The sequence below is a fragment of the Mauremys reevesii genome, linkage group 4 (assembly GCF_016161935.1).
Source record: "Mauremys reevesii isolate NIE-2019 linkage group 4, ASM1616193v1, whole genome shotgun sequence".
Taxonomy (NCBI): domain Eukaryota; kingdom Metazoa; phylum Chordata; order Testudines; family Geoemydidae; genus Mauremys; species Mauremys reevesii.
This window is the reverse complement of record NC_052626.1, coordinates 94,745,652-94,767,069: the sequence shown is the minus strand read 5'-3', so window position 1 is coordinate 94,767,069 and position 21,418 is coordinate 94,745,652. Positions and strand designations below refer to the sequence as shown.

At 37.3% G+C, this 21,418-nt stretch overlaps 1 protein-coding gene across 10 annotated transcripts in view; it reads left to right on the top strand.

Annotated features, from left to right (window-relative positions):
* FAR1 (fatty acyl-CoA reductase 1) overlaps nucleotides 1–21,418 on the top strand; it is an 81,254-nt gene that overhangs the window by 44,559 nt on the left and 15,277 nt on the right. For 2 of the 10 annotated variants that reach the window (XM_039535898.1, XM_039535894.1), the window contains exons 5-13: nucleotides 6,704–6,881; nucleotides 8,240–8,284; nucleotides 8,375–8,502; nucleotides 8,998–9,065; nucleotides 10,763–10,783; nucleotides 11,341–11,512; nucleotides 11,606–11,706; nucleotides 11,835–12,006; nucleotides 19,671–19,800. In XM_039535898.1, the coding sequence (XP_039391832.1) occupies nucleotides 6,704–6,881; nucleotides 8,240–8,284; nucleotides 8,375–8,502; nucleotides 8,998–9,065; nucleotides 10,763–10,783; nucleotides 11,341–11,512; nucleotides 11,606–11,706; nucleotides 11,835–12,006; nucleotides 19,671–19,800 (1,015 nt within the window). The remainder of the gene's footprint in view (nucleotides 1–6,703; nucleotides 6,882–8,239; nucleotides 8,285–8,374; nucleotides 8,503–8,997; nucleotides 9,066–10,762; nucleotides 10,784–11,340; nucleotides 11,513–11,605; nucleotides 11,707–11,834; nucleotides 12,007–19,670; nucleotides 19,801–21,418) is intronic. The other 8 variants (XM_039535895.1, XM_039535897.1, XM_039535896.1 and 5 more) reach the window with 8 other exon arrangements.

Genomic DNA, 21,418 nt, shown 5'->3' with positions numbered 1-21,418 from the left:
AACTGTCCAAATTTTTTTTTATTAGGTTCTAATTAATTGGATCTCAACTTGATCTCTTAAATGTAAAGTGGCGGATGATGGTGGGTAGAATATGAGCCTTTCAAAAAGGCTGTCTGTTATGGCAGAAGTAATAGAAATAATAAATATAGTGTAGGAAAACTTTTTTTCACAGGAATGCATTTGCCATTTTTCTTCTTTTGGAGCATCAAGAAACACTTGTAGAAATTCTCAGATTTTTTTTATGAATCTGAAGGCATGGATTAACTGTGCTGTGAATACTTCATAGACAGTTAGGGGTTGGATAGTCTGTTTAGCACTTGATTGAAAGGCCATTGGATCAGAGTTCAGACAAGCATGCACTTAAATGCAGAAATAAGACACTGCTTTCTACTGCAGCTTTGCTGGATTTTGTCCAAGTAACTAGAAGCCTGGGTAATGAAAGATTGTGAATCCTTTTTGAAGTAAGTTGATTGCGTGCATTATTGGGCTAATCTGAAGCTACAGATAAAAGTACTATGTATTAACCCAATAACATAAGGACAGACAGGATATGGATAATTGAGTTATGAAGTTAGAAATTTAGCTTTACCAACTAGAAAAAACTAAATATATCTAAATGATCACTGTACTCTCTTTGCACTAACTTCCTCTGTAAAATCAGAGTCTTGAAATGAGCTTAATCCTCACATCAGTTTATAGAAGTTGACTATTTGGGAGCTTACACATGGAAGTGTAGAATTACTTTTTTAAAATTTTTAACTGCCTATACAGGGAAAAAGGTGTTGGGCTGGTAGGAATCTAGCATGTAACTAATTTAATGTGTGAAAAACTTGGCAAAACTAAAAGCTGGTTGAGTGGGAAAAGACTTTTTTTATTTTAATAACTGATAAGGCAACATATGTTGTGGCATCACAAGTGACTGCATAATTAGTATTAACAACAGTTGTCAAAATGTTGTATAAATCTTTCTTCCTTAAGACCCAAACAGGGGTCTTCAGTGCCCAGGTAGAATAGGTAAGACCTCAGTGTTAAGTTACCATGAAAAAGTCCTCTATAGAACACATTTTAATGATACTCCATTATCTATCTTAAAGAATTAAGGCCTGAATTGAATTTCACAGAATTTGAACCTGTTTCCAGAAGCCTAGATATTTCAAAGCTGATGCTTAGGTTTAATGAATAAATATATGCATCTAAAGTGAAAAGAAGGCAGCATCAGAATATGGGAAGGATATTGAGAGAGATGAAATGTATTTCTGGTTCTGCTGCTGCTTTGTGTGACCATGACGATACATGTTAGCCTTTCAATGCCTCAGTTTCCCCAGCTGTATACTGGTCATGATACTACATCGGTGAGGTAGGTATTATGATGCTTGGCCTTTTGTAGAATGCTTTGAAATGCTCAGATGAGAGATGCTGTAAAAGCATGGTGGAAAAAAATGGTATTAAAAATTATTTACTTTTCCTTTTTAAAAATAAACATTTAATTTTTAATTTGAAATTATTACTGCCAATTTGTTGTAATATTTTTAAAAGCACAAATCAAAAAAAGAAAAATTAAGCAGTACAATGTTTGCTACTGACCTTGTAAAGAAAGTCATACTGCTGAACTGGTGATAGTCACTCGGCACCTGAAATTACAGTTAGTTGAAATGCTAAACCTGTTTTTTACAGTAGTGTTCTCTTCTGCAAGGGCAGAGAGAATATTCTTCATTTCAGTTTATGCAACTACTTCAGTTTCATGACCAGTTGATTCAAAATTAAGAAACGGAGTGATTTGAGAATCAAAACAGGTAGGAAAGCTTTTTTCTCTTAGTCTGTGCATAAAACAGAGGTGTGAAAGGATGAGATCTCCTAGTGCTGAAGTGTTTCTAGTCACCTCAAGAATCAATTCAATTTACTAACTACAGATCATCTTTTCTTTTTGTAAAAATCAATTTTAAATGCAAAACATATTTTAATAAATTTTGTTCTTAGGTACCCGGTGCATTTGATGTTGTTTATTAAATACATAATTTTAAAATGTTGTTGTTTGTACATTTTAACTGAATTTTACTTTCTATCCAAATGGAGTTTGACACAAGTCAGGAGTTTATTTAAAAAAATTGAATAAATAGAAAATGATGAATGATGCATTTCTTAACATGATAAAATAAAGTAAAAATTAAGACAGACTAAATGTATATAAAACTATATAATTGCTTAAAATATGGAGTTAAATGTAAGGTATCCTGGTAATCAAAAAGTAACAAAATTTTTATAAAGGCTATAGTTAATTGCAAATCTCATTTTAATGGTTACCAACCAGGAGACTAAACATTCTTTTAGGGTAAATAACTAAATTCAAATGCAAAACAAGATTAAAATCAATTTAAATCAAGGTTTCCTACTTACTGATTTAAACCATAATTAAAATTGGTGACTTAAATCACTTTAATTTTAAATCCTTTCACCCTGTATACAAATGCATGTCAAAATGAATACTGTGTGCATCTGGTACTTTTTCTAATAAATAACTTCCTTCATTTTTAATGTTAGCGTTAGGTAATCCTGTTGCCAGATGTCATTTTGTATAAAGGGGAGTTACTCCCATGTTCCTGAGGCTGGTACTCAGAGGCTTAGACATAAGTACCTCTCCTTGTGATAGCTATTTAAATGTGGAAGTAACTCAGCAACCTCTTGATGTGTTAGATGTTGGGACTATGTAAATAAAAACACTTCTTGTGTGAAATACAGTAGAAATTGCTTATTAAAAGCATAAGAAGTCTAAGCATTGCGTGGCTTGGAAGGAAGGAGAATGCGTTATTTTTCAAGATAAATTTAGGAACATACCACCACAAAAAAAAATAGTTACACTGCAGTGAAGCATGGATGTTACATTCCACCAGCTGCCACAACCCCTAGTTTGGTTGGAACCTAACCACTTGATGATACTAAGGCAGCACAAGTGTCACACAATCTCTGGCCTTTTTTGATGTGTGACTCTTCTGGAAAATATCTGGAATACTCACATCAAATGGATTAGATCAGATTATCATTTCGGCTTTATAGCACATGCATATGTGCTCCTCAGGTAATCAACTGGAACTATAGATGGGTACGTTAAAGAATAATTTACCCCTTTCTTTGTTTGGCACCCAGAACAAGATACTTAATTAACAGCACACTTATAAATATATAACTAGTTATGGGAGTTATATATTGGTTGAAAATCATGTTTTTCAGAAATGCAGAGCTAGAAACCAATTCCTTTACTGTTACTTGAGTATTGTTGGTAGAGGAGGACTCAGTGTAATTTCTGCTGGTTTGCTACTGCATATAAACACTGTCTGAAAACCTGGACAATTGCCTGCAGAATTCAGCTGAAGGACAAACTTGGGGATGTGGAGAAAAGCACTGGGGGTGTTGAAAAGGGGAAAAGAATATGGGGTCATTTGACTGGCAGTGCAACATGCTCTCCTATGCGTGCATACTGCAAATGTGCTCTAGTGGATGTGGGTCAAGGAGTGAGTAGCTTTTTGACGGCTGCTTGAATGTACAGCAGGCACTAATGTGGGTACAGGAGTAGTTCATGTAAATTGGGCTAAAAGTGAAGGCAGCAACCAGGGAACCTGCAGCACTCAGTGACTCTACAAGAACACAACAGACTCACTGAGACAGTCCTGGTTCAAACTGTGTGTGGCCTACTAGTGAATGGGAAACAGAAGCGGGGCCACAAAACACAGGAAAAGGTATAAAAGTTGGTTCTTTTTAAAAAAAAAAACAAAAACAAAAAAACCCTAAATAGGTGCTAAACAAATAAGATGGACAGAAAATGGACCAAAAAACATTGGCAGCCATTGTTCTGTGACATGGTGCAGAGAAACATGCATCCAAAAGATCTGTAAGCAGGGGATGGGCTGTGAGCCGCTTGTTAATAAGCCGGTGCTACCATAATTTCCCTTAGAAACGTTACTTGTGGTTTTCTCTCCAGGTCCCTCCCCTGAAGGAAGGGTGGTATCCCATTTGTGCAGTATGCTGTTACAGTGCAAGAATCTTCAGGACTAGGTTAAGTTTAAAAAACAGGGGAAGCATTCAGATGAAGTAAAGGGTTGGAAAATAAGGATGAGATTCCCCCGATGTGTGTGCAGCTCTCATTAAATATATTAGGGGTTTGCATGTGTACATGGCAAGGCAGAATTTGGGCCCAAGTGTGGCGGGATTACTACCTTTTCAGTGCTCTCTGCAAAGACGAGCTGGAGAGCACTGCATATAAAAGCATGGGAAGGGATCTTTATGGGCTAAACTAAGTTGTAGTTTACTGTAACTTTCTGCCCCGCACCTTGAAAAACATTTAAAATGCACCAAATTAGGTTCCCTTTAGATTGCTTTATTTTTTTAACCCTCTGTAGATCCAGGCCTACCTACCGAAGTGTGAATTACATACACCCTTGCACATCATATCTGGATTTGATTCACTAAATGTAAGGGGACCTAAATTGTAACTAATACTAAGGAGCCAGAAGAGAAGGGTAAAGCAAGAGGAGTGTGTACAGAAAAGGCCTTAAACATCTTTTTTCCTAGTCTAAAAAGAGTGTTCAGTGTTTTAAGTGTTGTTTAAATGTTCTGTGGTCTTTTTTGTACAGTGGTCCCTTCTCTGGCTCAAAATTTATGAAAAACCTGGTGTAAACAGCTTTTAATACCTTTTAAAAACATGATAGCTGGTTACGGTCTCCCCTGATTTTGCCAATACTAGCTGATTTTTAAAGGTGTTTAAAACTCATTTTTAATAGATACCAATATATTCAGCAAGTCTAGACAAGGTGTAAGAAGTAGTCTATTTCAGTTTTCACCTTCTAAATGTTTAGTATGTAACTTACACCATTTTAGGCTCCCTTGTAAGGTGATCTAAGTAGGTGTAAGGAAGCTTTCAGGCCTTGTCTACACGCACACAGTTGCACCGGTTTAACTAAAGGTGTGTCTTTTTAAATTTTTAAAAAATTGATTTAATTTAAACTGGTAATACTTCTATGCTCAGACAGGCCTTCATTACACACCAACTAACATGACTTCTCTCAGTTTGAGCCTATGCCTATAGGAGGGTTTTTCACCTTGCTCACTATGTTGTTTGGAAAAACTATGTTTAACATCATCTTGGAAGAGCCAAGAAAATTGGGAAATAACTTAACATATATAGCTGGCATGTAGCAGAAAATGTAAACATTAAATGAGAAGAGGGTAGGCAGAAAAGTGGCAATATAAAATCTTGAAGATGGCAGTCTCGTCATTAGCCATAACTAATGGACCAAGTCCACTAATTGTGTATCAAATATGCACTGTCCCCTCACTTTTTTTTTTAAATATGGTATGAATTAATGCACTACAGAAAAATGGGGGAGAAGTAATTGTGAATTGATGTGTTAAAAAGTATGTTTTGCTTTTATTTTAAACCAAGTTTGCAAGCAGTTCTGGGATTTTACTGGATATTATTTTATCTTGTCCTATCAATTTTTGTGTTGCAATTGAACTTCTGGAAATGTGGTGGTGCATAGTACATTCAGTTGTGGGTTTTCTTGTGCAGTGATCTGTTGCTTTTGAGAAATCTTGTATTGATCAGAGATCAATTTGTATCCATTTTCTTTTTATATTGCCATTTAATAATTCCTGTAAATTATTCTTCCTTCAAAAATAACCCTTCAGATTTTTAACTCAATTCATAAAATAAACTTTTATTTAGCACATTGCAATGTTTCTAAACATAATGGGGTTGGTCTGTATAAGAAAACTTTAACCTGAATAACTAAATAAGCGACACCAGTGCAAGCCCTTATTTTTAGACACACTTGCAGGTTTAAATTGCTTGTACCCATGTTGCTTTGGGATAAGTGATTTTTTTTTTAATCTGTTTTTTTAAGTGTAGTGGGTTTTAAATCAATTTAGCCTTATTGGTGCAAGATTTCTAATATAGACCAGCCCTTAGTCTCCTGAAATTGACATCAAACTCTTCTTTCAGTACAGTTCTTCCACACTTTACTCACCTCCAGTCTGAGAGAGCTGTTTATTAAACAGAGTGAGCATTAAGGGCTAAATACTGTTAGTGTTCAACTGTTATTTTTTGCTTCTAATGAGATCAGGCTTTGGCTTCTAAATAAAGGAAACTGTTTCTCATAAGTGAAATTTGAGGGAGTTGTACAGATTGCAGAACTGAGCTTGGTGTAAATTGTCTGCAGAACGTCCTACAACCTACATATATGTGCTTGCATACCAGCGTCAAAAGTGCTGATTTATCTGAGGACTGATTTTTCAGAGGTGCTATGCTTGTTAGCTTTTGTGCAAAATGGTGCTACGCATCTCTGAAAATAAGGCTATTGGGTTTTAAAATTCATTGATGATCTGGTATTGGACACTAGGGCTGTTACAGAGCTTTGGAGTGGCAGTATTAAATTACTTCCAAAGCTTTTCCTAATGCAACTTGTAAAACTTACCAATAAACACTACAGCAAAATTCCTTGCTTTACTGTGTTTATGCCATTCTTTGTCTACATTGCTTCTGTGGAACTTTACAGCTTCCGTTTCTTATGATTGTTGCTTTGAAATAAATGAGGCAGTCATAAGCATTTTTTTCTTGATAAGTTTGTTTTTAATTTCTCTGCTTTCTTTCAGACTTATGTACTCCTTTTAAGTGAATTGTACAGTATTTAAATTGTCCTTTTTGATTCTTTAGGTGGATGGATGATGGTCTAGTGAATGACATTACTCCAAAACTGATAGGAGACAGACCTAATACTTACACATATACAAAAGCCTTAGCAGAATATGTTGTGCAGCAGGAAGGTGCAAAATTAAACATAGCCATTATACGGCCGTCAATTGTTGGTGCCAGCTGGAAGGAGCCTTTCCCTGTAAGTCTTTTTGAGCCTCCCTCTGAATATTCTACAATCCATGTTTCTTGACCTGTAACCTGTGCATGCATCCTTGATAGCCTATATTGCTAGGGATCTAGTTCAGAAGTCTATAGAAATCCAAGTTGAAACTTAGTCACTTGTGGATAGCAAACTGAGTTACAAATCTGCCTAATTTGGTTGACAGCTTTCTGTGTGTAGGTTTTTGTATAAGAAACCCATAGATTTAAAGGATAAATTACTCTGACCTCTGGATTGTATGGGCCTATCAAGCGAATTAAGAAATATTTGTTAAAACGCAGGAAGTGTATATTTAGTTCGAACTACTGGAGTGAATATGATGCTTTCCTAAAGTGATATTTTTCACTATATACACACACACTTTACACACTTAACTGTTCATCCAGAACTTTTTCTGATAAGGAGACTAAATAGTGTAGCCTTGAGGAAAGTAGTTTTGACTTCAGTGAGTTTCTGTGTATCTATAAAGAACTGAAGTTTCTCTCATCAGTTAGTTCCCATGACTTCTAAGTGACTAAAACATATGCAAAACTAAAGCCTTGATCTTTTATTTTTCTTTGCCACATTTGTGCTTCCTGATCCTGGAGATGCCTTTACTGACCCATTTCCCCTTCAACTTGCAACAGAAACTGGGGATTAACAGAGCACAGAGATGCCCTGGAGCGCCCCCTGTTCGTAGCCACCCTACATGACAGCCATAGGAAAGGGAGTGTTTTAGATGTTGCTTTAGCAGCTGAATGCTATCTGACATTTCTCCCAATCTGGGCTAGTCCTCTTGTGACTAGTTTCGGGGCTGTTTTCCTAACTCAGGAGAATCTTTCTCAAGCTCTTACAGATCACCAAAATCAGAATTGTCCTTCCTTTTGGTACTGAATGTAGGCATTTAAAATTGAGACTCCTCTAGAAAGTGGAAGAAATCTAATAAGGGACAGCAAAATTGTTTATCCGACCTGAGCTACTTCCAGTGACCCAGAGAAGTAAAGTATGTCTTGACTTTATAGCTGCTGTTAGGAAACTTCCTTCAAACTGTAAAAGTGTGTTACAAAATTATTTTAATCCCACCATTTATTTGGTAAGAAATGAATACACAGCAGCTCATTTTGAGGAGCTAGTTAAATTGCGTGTGGCTCTTCTGCTGGAGGAGTTGTAGCTGTTAATTAAATGCTGTCACAGGTATGCAAACTGAAAGTACCTTTTATATTTGAAACAAAAGTAGGAGTGAGGAAGTAAAATGTTGTCTCCTTTAAATTGTAACAGTAAATGTTTGTTAAATACAAACTCTATGTTGAACTCAGTAAACTTCTACTGAAATTGCTTTTGGTTTCTTTACACAATAGGGATGGATTGATAACTTTAATGGGCCCAGTGGTCTTTTTATTGCGGTAAGTAAACATTTTAATACAACTGTCTTTGAAAGGAAACACATTACTTGAAATGTTTTATTGGTGTCTCTTCTGTTTTTGTTATTTAAGGCAGGAAAAGGAATTCTTCGAACAATGAGAGCCTCCAACAGTGCAGTTGCAGATCTTGTTCCAGTAGATGTAGTTGTCAACACAACACTGGCTGCAGCTTGGTATTCTGGAGTTAATAGGTATAGCAGGTGACAATGCAGTTCATTTTTAATTAGCCCCAAAAGTGGTTGTGTGTTGTTTTTATAAACCTAACCATCTATTAACTGCTCGTCTATAGTTTGCTTTTCCCACACTATTATGGAATTTAGGATTCACCATATTAGCCCATTAAGCAAATGGCCAGTATCTGATAATGTGTTTAGTCAGTTGTGTAATACTGTAGATGAGGGGGAAATTCCTTCCTGATCCTTATAGCTGTCAGTTTAAATTATAAATATTAGAGTTGAAGCTTAAATATTTGTTTCATGAGAGAGAGGGGAATTATTACAACAGCTGTTGGGAAGAAAAATACTTGAAGTATGGAGATAAAATGAAGGTGATTAGATTGATCCCCCCCCCCCCCACTTTATCCAAACTCCAGAATTCAGGGGACAAGAGTGATTTGGATAAATAATTCTGGTTTGGGCTATTGTGTACCAAATTTTAGTTTATTTTTAATTAATTATATGTGATGGTTTTTTCAGACCAAGAAACATCATGGTGTACAATTGCACAACAGGTGGCACCAATCCTTTCCACTGGGGTGAAGTTGGTATGCTGTGTTCTTTCTTTACGTGTTCTCTGTAAACTTCAATAGAAATTTTTTATTGAATAATAAAAGGCCCGAAATGTGGCCGTTAGATAATGTGTATTTTTATAAAGCCCTTGTATCAACTTTAGTAACTTCTCTGAAAGGACTTGAGAGCATGGATTTTAAAATGTTAGCATTTTTATAATCCGAACTTCAGCTGTCATACCTCTCAACTTTGCAATGTGTTCTATCACTTTTTAATTTTATCCTCTGTTCCCTGTTTCTTCCCCCTCCATTCACTGTTTATTTTCCTGGTAGTAGCTCTTCCCAGTCCCACCTTCATCTGAAATGTGGAAGTCCTACAGCTTTCCTAATAGTTCCCACAACTAGGGGTCACCAAATGAAATTAATAGGCAGCAGGTTTAAAACAAATAAAAGGAAGTTCTTCTTCACGCAGTGCACAGTCAACTTGTGGAACTCCTTACCTGAGGAGGTTGTGAAGGCTAGGACTATAACAATGTTTAAAAGGGGACTGGATAAATTCATGGTGGCTAAGTCCATAAATGGCTATTAGCCAGGATGGGTAAGAATGGTGTCCCTAGCCTCTGTTCGTCAGAGGATGGAGATGGATGGCAGGAGAGAGATCACTTGATCATTGCCTGTTAGGTTCACTCCCTCAGGGGCACCTGGCATTGGCCACTGTCGGTAGACAGATACTGGGCTAGATGGACCTTTGGTCTGACCCGGTACGGCCTTTCTTATGTTCTTATGTTCTAACCTAATCTGCCTGCAGTTCGTGGGTAGAGTGAGTAAAGCACTGATCACAGGGAGCAGTAGAGACCCCATGATGTTGGCAAGGTATTCACCGCTGGGTTTAGCGGTAGTCTAGCTAAATGCATCTAGAACTTCTTGTTCTGTGTCTGTACAGTGCCTACCACAGTGGGGTCCTGGTCCATGACTCATAAGCACTACAGTAATACAAGTAACAAATAATAGAACAATAGTCCAAAAGTGAGATGGATTTTGCACAGAGCAGCACACTTGAGAGGTATGATGGCAACTTTGCTTTTGAGTACTCAGATTGATGTAGTTATTGTTTTTACCTTTAGGTAGTTACATGAGGTATCAAATACAGAAAAATAATCCTTAAATTTGGCCACCTATTTTCAACTCTTAACATACTTTGAATTAGTCTAATCTGTTTCTGCAGTATTTTAATATTAGACATATAATGTTTATTTTCTTATATGAAAATGTAAGATTTCTAACATTTTAATGCATATGTTTTTATCTTTATGATCAGAAGTTTTAATAGGTTTGGAATATATTTATTCCAAATATTTATATATTTCATTTCACAGACTGCCCTGTAGCTAGTTTAAAATTAGTTCTAAGGATTTTCTCTGTACTGAGTTTGTTCTTATTTATGCAGTCTCTCTCTCTCTCTCTCTCTCTCTCTCTCTCTCTCACACACACACACACACACACACACACACACACACACACACACACACACACACACACACACACCCCCCCCCCCCCCATTTCAACCATTTAATCTTCCCAGCAAATTGGTTGGAGAACTACTGGTTCTTAGTTAAATCACAATTTACTTTGGTTCCTTGGAGAAAATGTGTAAAAATATGGGAGATGTTTAGAAAGCTGAAGTAAATATGCATGTACCTACTGAAGGGCCCAATCCTGCATGTCTTTCACAGCTGAAGTTCCTGTTGACCTCAGTGAGTGTTGGATGTGCAAGAAATGCAGAATAAAACCCTAATACAGGTTTTTTCGTAAAATGTTTAAGAAGTGAATCATTTGTTAAAATGTCTTTTGAAATGCAGATCAAATGTTTAGAAATGCCTATGATATGATTAAAAGGAAGGTTAACATAATTTGTACTATAACAGATTAGGATTAGGATTATTGCTAAATATATAGTATACAAAGCTATTTTATTTAAATTGTTTACAACCAGAAGATTGAATAGTGTTTTTTCTTAAGTAAGAAAGAGGAACAGAAAGAGAGACGCTACAGTGAAGTACAATATTAAAAACAAACAATAGAGTTGTGGGTGTATGAAGTACCTCTTGGGACAAAGAGTGACAGTCCAATAGCAATTCAAGTTGAACAGTTTCATAATTTTGTTTTAGTTGATGGGGGGTGGCAGAAATGTTAGGAAAGTTTTTATATTTGAAGTAACATTAAGAGTAAGTACTTTACTGTAATGTACTTTGAAAACCATTAAATTTTACATGGTTATCATCAAACCTATTACACAACTTTTCTTCTTCAGAATACCATGTAATTTCCACTTTCAAGAGGAATCCTCTCGAACAGGCCTTCAGACGGCCCAATGTAAATCTAACCTCCAATCACCTTTTATATCATTACTGGATTGCTGTAAGCCATAAGGCCCCAGCATTCCTGTATGATATCTACCTCAGGATTACTGGAAGAAGCCCAAGGTAATGGTGACTAGCGCTGTCTTACCTGTTCCTCTGTTTAAACAAACCCATGTTTACATGAAAATGTATATTTAATATTGAATTATTTTCCAGATTTTGCTTGCTTATTAAGGTCGAGTCATCTCTAACTAAGAAGAGATCCTTGAATTCAAGACTTTTTCACTCCCTGCCAGTAATGAGAATGCATTGTTTGGGTATTTTATTTTGTTGTGGGATCTGAATAATCATTGTGATGTTGGGATAACTTGAATTCAAGACCTAACTACAGGCTCTCTCGGAATAATAAATATTCAAAATATTTTGATCCTTATTTTTCCTACAGAGTATTACCTAAATTTGAGTTTCAAGATGAATCCTTTAGAACAAGCACTAAGGCGCCCCAATGTTAATATCCGTTCCAACCCCCTTTTGCATCAGTATTGGACTGCGGTCAGCCATATACTACCTGCATTATTGCACGATGTTGTTCTCAGGTTGACAGGTCAGAAACCGTGGTAAGAAGGACAGTGCTAAAAGGTGGTGGAGGCTTGTAGAGATGATAATCGCATGAGCTTTACCTTGGATCTACTAATATAAGCAATAACAATCAACTGGCTGGGTATTCCGAGAGGATTAATGACTGTCTAGGAAGAGTTGACTTTGAGCTGTGCCTCAGGCTGGTAATGCTAGTCAGTCACTAAGCCCTAAGAAATGTCCTGCTCTGAGGTCGTTATTGCTATTATAAACTGAATGTGGAGACAGAATTCCACAAACATGGCACACAATTTTTATATTTTGTTGTGGATGATGCAGTTTCATATCTTATGCAGGACTTTTCCAGATAATTAATTACTTGCATTGTCTCAACATTCCGTTCAGTTTATAATATTTAATTTCTTTATTGGGCTAACTTTTTGAAGTGGGAAAATGATATAATTTTTAGCTAAATAATAAATAAAAACTAAATTACACAGAGTGAGGTCTAACTACTACTTCCTTTCTATTGTTCCAGACTTCAAAAGCAGTACAATCCTCTAGACTTCTCTGCTGCATTTATATGGCAAGCCTGTTTTTGGAAATATTTATTTTCCAACTACATTGCAATCATAGTGGAGAGTTGAAATAGTGTATATAATAAATGAGTCATTCACTATCCCAGAATCTAGATCTTATTATTGGGAAAAACAAAGATTTTTCATCAGTACATTTAAAAAAAATGACTCTTAATTGGCCAGTAGGAATATTTTAAGATTTTTTTAACATATGCCAGACCTGCTTGACTGTGGAATTGTCTCAATAAAAGGTATTGGCAAAAAGTGAAGAAAACACTCCCGTTTGCACATAACATGCAATAACATTTCTTAGACTGTAATATGTTTGGGGCAAGAACCATCTTTCTTTTTTTGTTTGTACAAGGCATAACACAGTGGGGCTCTAGCCTCTATGTGCTACCAGAAGACAAATAATAATTTCTTATAATAATTAATGATGTATACATTTAGTAACTTTCCACTCCATCTGGCTAGCCTTTGGCTTCCATTACTAGATGGCACAAGTTAGAGCAGTCCAGAGTCTTCCAAACATGGTGAAAACTGACATCAATATTGTTCTCCCTGTAACTACTTCACAGTAGTGTTTTGTTTGTCATTGTCCTTTATGTGCTATTTCTATGCTGTCTTGGAGTATTAACACACTTAAAATGATTTTCTGAAGTGTGTGTTCAACTGCGGTATCTAATATGCAAATAATGACATACTATAAATGAGAAATCCACTATAATTTTTATTCTGCAATGCTTTGTCATGTAATTGATGTATGATACTGCCAAAGGAGAAGGAAAATCTTAACAGAAGTAGAAAAACTTTCTTGAGGTTACTCCTACAGTTCAGACAAGTTGTATGACATTCCCTACAAACTGTTCATCAAAGTAACAGCAGGAGCTTTGTGTTCACAGAATTTTCTTTCCAAATTCTTAGTCTTGCTTTACATGATCAAATCATGTTTTCTGACATGCTTCATTTAATCATGTCAGCACTTTAAACATTTTTATTCTTGAGGTGTCTGTTTTTGTTTATCAGAATTTCTGCATCTGGAGGAAATGTTAGAAAATGTTGATCATTGCCTGTTAGGTTCACTCCCTCTGGGGCACCTGGCATTGGCCACTGTCGGTAGACAGATACTGGGCTAGATGGACCTTTGGTCTGACCCGGTACGGCCTTTCTTACGTTCTTATGTAAAAATTTAAAAGCAATTTAAAACTCTTAGGTTAACCTAGGATAGAGTGTCATACAAAAACTTCAGGAAGAAGTAGGGATGGTGGAGGGGTTTAACACTTGCCCCAGATTTTGTGCAAACAGTATTACTGTAGGCCTTGTATCTATAGGTGTATAAAATCATGACTGGTGTTAGAAAGTAAATAAGGAAGTGTTATTTACTCCTAATAACACAAGAACTAGGGGTCACCAAATGAAATTAATAGGCAGCAGGTTTAAAACAAACAGAAGTATTTTTTCCACACAATGCACAGTGAATCTGTGGAACTCCTTGCCAGAAGATGTTGTAAAGGCCAAGACTATGACAGGGTTCAAAAAAGAACTAGATAAGTTCATGGAGGATAGGTCCATCAATGGCTATTAGCCAGGATTGGCAAGGATGGTGTCCCTAGCCTCTTTGTCTGAAGCTGGGAATGGGCAACAGGGGATGGACCACTTGATTACCTGTTCTGTTCGTTCCCTCTGGGGCACCTGGCACTGGCCACTGTTGGAAAACAGGATACTGGGCTTGATGGACTGACCCAATATGGCTGTTCTTAAATTCTTCTATTTTTTCTTATAGGAATTGATGTGAGACCAGTCTGATTTTTATAATTATACAAATGCTGTTCTTTTTGGTAAATGGTATAATAATCATCCTTGGCAGTGTTACTGGCAGCACATCCTTAGCTCAGAATGTGCTATGTGTGAAGAAATCTGACCACTTCTATTTAAAAACAAAACAAACCCCAAAAATCTAACAATGCTTTGCACTTACCTTACTTGTATGTTTGTACAGGGCACAATAATGCCCTGTCCTCTAGGCATTACAAATAATAATTCAGCATCTTTTATCTGAGGATTTCAAACCTCTTACAAACACTAACTCATTAAAGCTTCTCAGTATCCCTGTAGAAAGATGGAAGATACGGCAGTCATGAATTTAGAGATCTATCCAAAAGCTGTTGTTTGAAGTAGTTTTAATAAAAAATGAAGTGATAAATTGTGTAAAAATATCATTTTATGTGATCTTATTTCAAATCCAGGTTATCTAGAGTAGGGATTATTTTAACTTGCCTGTAAAACACCCCACACGTTGTTGATGTATTATAAACCATGAGTGAATGAAGGGTACATTTACTCAGAAAATGGAGGTGTATTTTTCTGTTGGGCATGAAAACTTTCCCTTCCAAGCCTGATGCATCTGTGAAGACTGCAGAGTTGTTGGAAAGATATGTAGGATTCCAACTGATGCATAAATGTTGTACACTTGTATTGGAATTTTGGTCCAAAAAATGGACATAATTTAACAAGGAATTTAAAAGCTTACTGGGCACTTTTTAAAACTGTTATTTTTTTAAGAAACTAATGCTATAATTATTCAGGTCTGTCCTCAGTCACCTCCAGGTCTGTTCTCTTGGTGTTTTCTTCCTAACTGAACCTTAAAACAGGCTGTCAAATGGCACAACAGTTATCATTACAGCTAATGTTTCAAGAGTCCTGGTGAAATCATTATTGTATACCAACTGGTTTAGAGGAGAGAGCACAGTGTCTATGATCTGGAAGGTTATAAGATGTATTCCAACATCACCACTGTAGCAGGCCTGGCCTGACTGCTTTGCATTTACAACTCTATCGCATGTCTCTGGTACTTTTCTCCTTCGGTTTTTGTGTGTGTTTTTGGTTTCGGTTTTTAAAAGGCATTTGTGGTGCTCAAGCCTTAGTGTGACCAGAGTATTGAATCCCCATCCTCATGTTTTTGACCTGAAGTGATGCCTTAGCTGTCTCCCTTTTGACATCCATCCCATCTGTGCATGCATACACCTTCTGTATCGTATAAAAGCCAGTAAGAGGGAATTATTGCCGCTTCTTTCATCCACATCTTATATTGGAGTTCCGTTGAAGTATAGCATATTTAGCTAATCCCAATTCCTTACATAGCATAGAACATAGCGTATTGCCCAGCTGCACCATTCCCTACTACTCACATACTGAGCAGCCATGAAGGAAATAAGAGACTGATGCATGGCACATTCCAGCACCACATATATCTGCCTTTCCTTTCTATGGGTTCCTTTGATGCAGCTCTTTGCTGTGTACTTAGGCATGAATATATGCCATTCTATATGACTATGTTCCACAGCACACTAAAACTTTACAGGTATGTTCTCCAGTCATGATCGTAACACTGCAGGTGTTTGATGAACTGCACTGCGGTGTTTGTGGCCAAGGACCTACCAGTGGTCTACCTAATGGAACATATAGAAGCAGTGAATTAAGTTTCTAGCAGAAAAGCAGTTAGATAAGGGCTTTAAGAAATTGTTTGAGATCTTCTGTCCTTATTTTGTTTGGGAGATATAAATATTTGTTTTATTACAAATTCTCTCCTGCACTTTCATTCCATGCCTCATGAAGAAACTGCAAAAATTATGCCCTATTTAAGGTGGCAGATTTCTCTCAGTAACTTTTTCTGTACGTAGAATACATATGCAAACACCCACAAAGAGTTAAGAGCAATAGCAATAAAAGATTATCCAAAGGCTTATACATCAGCAGAGCTATGATTTAATGAAGGCACTAGCTCTTATTTTTCAATAGAATTATTTGTAACGTGGAGATGTTTTCTAGATTTATTGATTTATTTTTTGTGCAAAACTTTAATAAAGCAAGGGAACTTTGAATGAAACTTGTACTTTTGATATTTTACATATTAACTGTTTTTATTTTTAAATCCTTGTTCATATTTAATATATTTTCTATTTTTTCTTTTACTTAATTTTGAGCTCATGAAAGTATGGGATGAGTAGCACTGGCTAACCTCTACAAATTATTGGCACATTCTCTGTGTGCCTCATTAACCATGGCTGGCATTTAGTTCTTTGAGATAAAGAAATATATTGAAAAACTCTAACCATTTTATGATTGCTAGGAGAAAGTGTGATGCAATATTATCTGATCATATTGTTCTATTGCCTCATTATTTGTGTATGTTATGTTTATTTACATATGTCTAACAATTGTCTTTGCAACAATCTAAAATATGTATTTTAAAGAACACTTCAGGTTGTTAATGTCGTCACAGTGGAACTTGATGTTCTTTGTGTTCTCTGAATTCCCACTTGTGGGTGGGGGATGGTGCCCCCTGAAGTCGAATTACAGAATCTCTGCCAAAGCTGTGTCCACTGGAGCTGCACTAGTGTTTCCTAGTGATGTCAACTACTGACGTCTTATTGTACATAAGGAAGGGTATTCCTATCTCTCTCAGTTCCTTCTCTTCTGCAACAAGGAGCATTAGGAACTTTGCTACTTCTGCTTAGTATAATCTCCCTGTTTAGTTTAGCTTAGTCTAATTTTAGTTTCTCTTGTCTGAAGAAAGAGCAGCCCTTTCCCATTTGCAGTCTCAGAATGCTCAGAGCAGCCTAAGGCATTAAGCCAAGTTCTACTTGCTCATTCATTTACTGAGAATCAGACATCTGCACTATTTGATTGGTTTGGGCAAGGCCACTCCCTTTGACAGTGAGCCAGAAGAGGAACTTTCATGATCTCCACACCCCACCTCCTCATCTGAATAATTCTGGGTTCCTCCAGCTGGTGGGGTTCCCTATGGGGTGCTTTAGGGAGCCCTAATTGTTCAGTTTGATATGGTTTGTCAGACTGTCTCACCGCACAAACGTGGCATCTGCATGGTCTCTGCACCTGGTCCCAGTGACTTTGCTTCTGCCACAACAACTTTCACTTCTGCTGGCAGTGGCAACTATGCAACCAGAAGCCTCACCTTGAACTCCAGCCTTGCTGATAAATCCATCAGTTCCAGTACCTGCTTCATTATCCTTACTGGAATTGCCACTTCAGCTTCAGACAGGATGATGACAATGACCTCCCTATTAATGAGACATCAGCAGATGAAAACACTTACCCTTCAATGGTTTCTCCACCAGTTCCATGAGCCACTGAACAGGATGGCCCACAGACTGCAGCAGGATTGCCTGTTTGATATCTTTCAACCAAAACTGAAGGGTGGACTTTTTCTCCCTATCTGAAAGTTCCTGCTCAATTCAGGTAGATAGCTTGCTCACACCCTTCTCATTGCCAGCCGTCTCCTGCAGGGACTACAGATGTATCCAGTTCCAATAGAGGATTTTTTCCTTTTTCTCCTAGCACCTCATTTCCGAGGGCATGAAAAAAAAATCAGAGCACAAGATCTCAAGCACTCAGCTCCTGTGGACAAGGAAGTTCATGATTCTCCCACAAGTGGGAATGCACAGAGGTCCTTAAGGAAAGTTACTAGTAACTGTTGTTTGAATCTCTTTTGTGCATTTATGCTTCCTGCCCACATTCCCTTCTATCTCAGAATTCTCTTCACATGTTGGGGCTCCATGGTCCAGGAGAAAAAGCTGAGGGCAGGGAGGAGGAGGGGGTAATAGCTGAACTCCCTTATACATTGATGTTGGCCATTGACCTCACTAAGGGGTGCATTCATATAGTTCAATGGACTCTGCTTTGGTTGAGGTTCCCTGACTCAACTTCAAGGAGCACCATATCCCACCTATAAGTGTGACTGCTCAGAGGCAGCTCTCAAAGAACAGTTACCTGTAAGTGACCTTTGTTGCTCACTGTGAACGGTCATTCAATTATCTGAAGCAAATGTTATGGTCCAAAAGCAGTTTCATATTGGTGGTGGGTTTTGTTTCTTGTTCCTCTCCTTCCCCTTGTTTACACTGATCAGTGTATTCAGTTATAAGGATCGGACTGGAAATGATTTATTGGGAGTCTGCAAAAGCAGGAAGGAAATGGATCCTTTTGTGAGCCAGTAAGGTAAAGGATGATGGATTGTATAAGCGCCATTTGGAGCCAGATATAACTTGACTTACTAGCCTTGGCATTACAATACCAAGCAGAATTCGCTGTCCTGGCAAGACAGAACTTGCTTGTTATGCACACTTCCATTCTGGGCAAAACTCATTGTTTCATGGATCCATGTTCAGCTGTTCTGGTCAACAAGGAATTTGCCCAGATCGATTCTTATAATTGAATCCCACTGTACTCCAAATGTTATATTTTACAAAGTGGCTTAAGTTGGGCAATAAAGGATGATAGAATATTTCTGCATATTTGGGGTTAGATCCTCCGGAGTGGCTGCTTTGCACTGCTCTGTAGGCATTGCCAGCTAGGAATGGATCGCCCCTCTCAAGGGGGACCCTCCTTGAACCACTCTCCACTCTGTGGCCAGCAAAGTAGAGACAAGGACTGGCAGCAGGGCCAGGCCATGCATTTGCTATGTCAGTCCTCTGCTACTTGAGGCTATTTCTAGCCATAATAGGGCTGCTATAGTTTGGGCCAGTTCCCCTGAACTTGAGCTGCCACTAGACTTAGGGGAGTGCAAATACAAACTTCTTTGCATACATGTTCCTCCTTTTCCTCCTCTCTCCCTGCCCCCCATCAGCCACACCATAGAATTTGGCTGTAAATACTTCTCATCAAGTTAAATTATTATGCATAAGAATAGATATTTTTATTACGAATAATAAGTCTTTTCAACCTGTTAATGTTTTAGAATTGCAAGAAAAGCTAGTAGGAAGATGCTCTTCTAATATCTGTCGTCTTTTGTTACATTTCTTTTCTAAATACTTTGAAAGGTAGAACCATTAGAACACCGTTTTAGGTTGCTGAATCAAAATTTCAGATTGCAACAGCTGGCAAAGATTGGATCTCCAGTACATTTAAAAATATAAAATATGCAGGAATATTCTATTTATCTGTTAAAGGTGGACATGCTTGGTTTGCTGGGTGATTTGGGAGTTCCTGTGTTGGTATTAATTCATTGTGTTATGGGGAAATTGAGAGGTGGTTTGGACAGTATGGGTATGTTCGTTTTGGATATGTTTTTTTGCTATTGTAATCTGTAAATCCCTTTCCTTGGGCAATAGGATGATGAAAACAATAACCCGTCTTCACAAGGCCATGATGTTAATAGAATACTTTACAAGCAATTCTTGGATTTGGAACACTGAGAATGTCAATATGCTAATGAACCAACTAAGCCCTGAAGACAAAAAGGCAAGTAATCTTCGTGTAATACACCTCTTATCAATCATTTTAAGGATTTAAAAGAAGTGAATCTATTTACTTAAGACTGGGTAATGGAAGTTTAATTAAAATAAATTAATTTAATTAATTTTAAAAAAACAAAACAAAACTGGTTGTTTAACTATAACTGTCTGATTTTTGTGTACACCATGAATAAGGTAGGTGAAATGGTCTTTGAAAACACACACACCTATCATAAATTTTTTTGCCCCAGTGTGGTAAGGTGTAATATGGACAAAGTAGTTTTTAAAATATTAGGCAGCAGCATAACTTGATGATTTTTTTTAAATAACTATGCCCTTTTCATATGAGGGGAAAGGAGCTATGCTTGCTGAAACAATTTATGAAAGTAGCAGACCAGATACCAACTCTTTCCAGGGCTTGAGGCCTCAGCTGAACATTGTTTTAGCATCAGGAATTTGTCAATCTAGTTCCCCTATGTGTTAGCATGGTTAAGATGGGTACTGGATTTATAACAATGTGTTTTGTATTTAGACTTCATGAAATGCTTGTAGGATGCTGCATGTATTGATCTGACTTATCTCTGTAGCCCATGGTATAAACTTATATTGAGTGCTTGCATTGTAAACCTCTGTAATTGTGTAGCATAAAAGAAGCATTGATTAAGGTAAAGTGCTTGTCCTATAGACAGGATGGACCTTTGAAGGCAAATTATATATTGTGTAGCATTAAAGAACAGAGACTTTGACTGCATTTCTAACTTCCCTCCAGGAAGGAGAGATCTGCACATGAACTCGTCCCATAAGCTTAGCTTCGCGGGTGGGGGTACATAAAAATTCCTGACAAGGAGCAGCTGGATTTTTATGCGGTCTGGACTCTGGGGGTCAAAGATTCCTAAACATAAGTAAGAGATCCCCATGCTGCTTGGCATCGGTTAGCCCTAAAAGACATTCAGTGCTGACAGATTGCTACAACTCTTAGCTTTTGGAACCATAGACTGTAACTCATTTCTGTATATGTTTGTCTGCTTTAACCTGTAAATAACACGCTCGTTTCTTTTTCCTAGTTAACAAATCCATAGTTAGTTTACTATAGGATTGGCTATAAGCATTGTCTTAGTTTGAGGTCTGAGATACAAATTGACGTGGAGTAAATGACTGGTCTGTTGGGACTGGAAGACACCTGAATCTTTTGTGATCTGTGATGTATTGCAACCAACTGTCACTAAGTCCAGCATGTCTGAGTGGCAAGATAGACTGGAATGCCCAAGGGGACTGTCTGTAACGCCAGATAAGACTATTATAGTGGTTTAGGAGGTCACATTTGTTACTGGGTTGGTGAATTCTAATTATAGAACATACCACCAATTTGGGGTGTCTGCCCTGCTTTTTAACACTCCACCCTGCAGTTGGCATGCATAGTCATGGGTCACTCCAGACGGTGTGAAAATTGGTGTAATGTTTGCAGGGTTCATGTGCCACAGGTCAATTGGGCTTCTAGATCATAACGCCAGTGCTGTTAAAAGTTTAAATTTAAACTTTTTTGAGAGTTTTTAAGGGTTAAAGATTAGTTGCAATGAGTGAATCAGCCATATCATGGTCTTGACACACAAGGCCTTGGAAAGTTA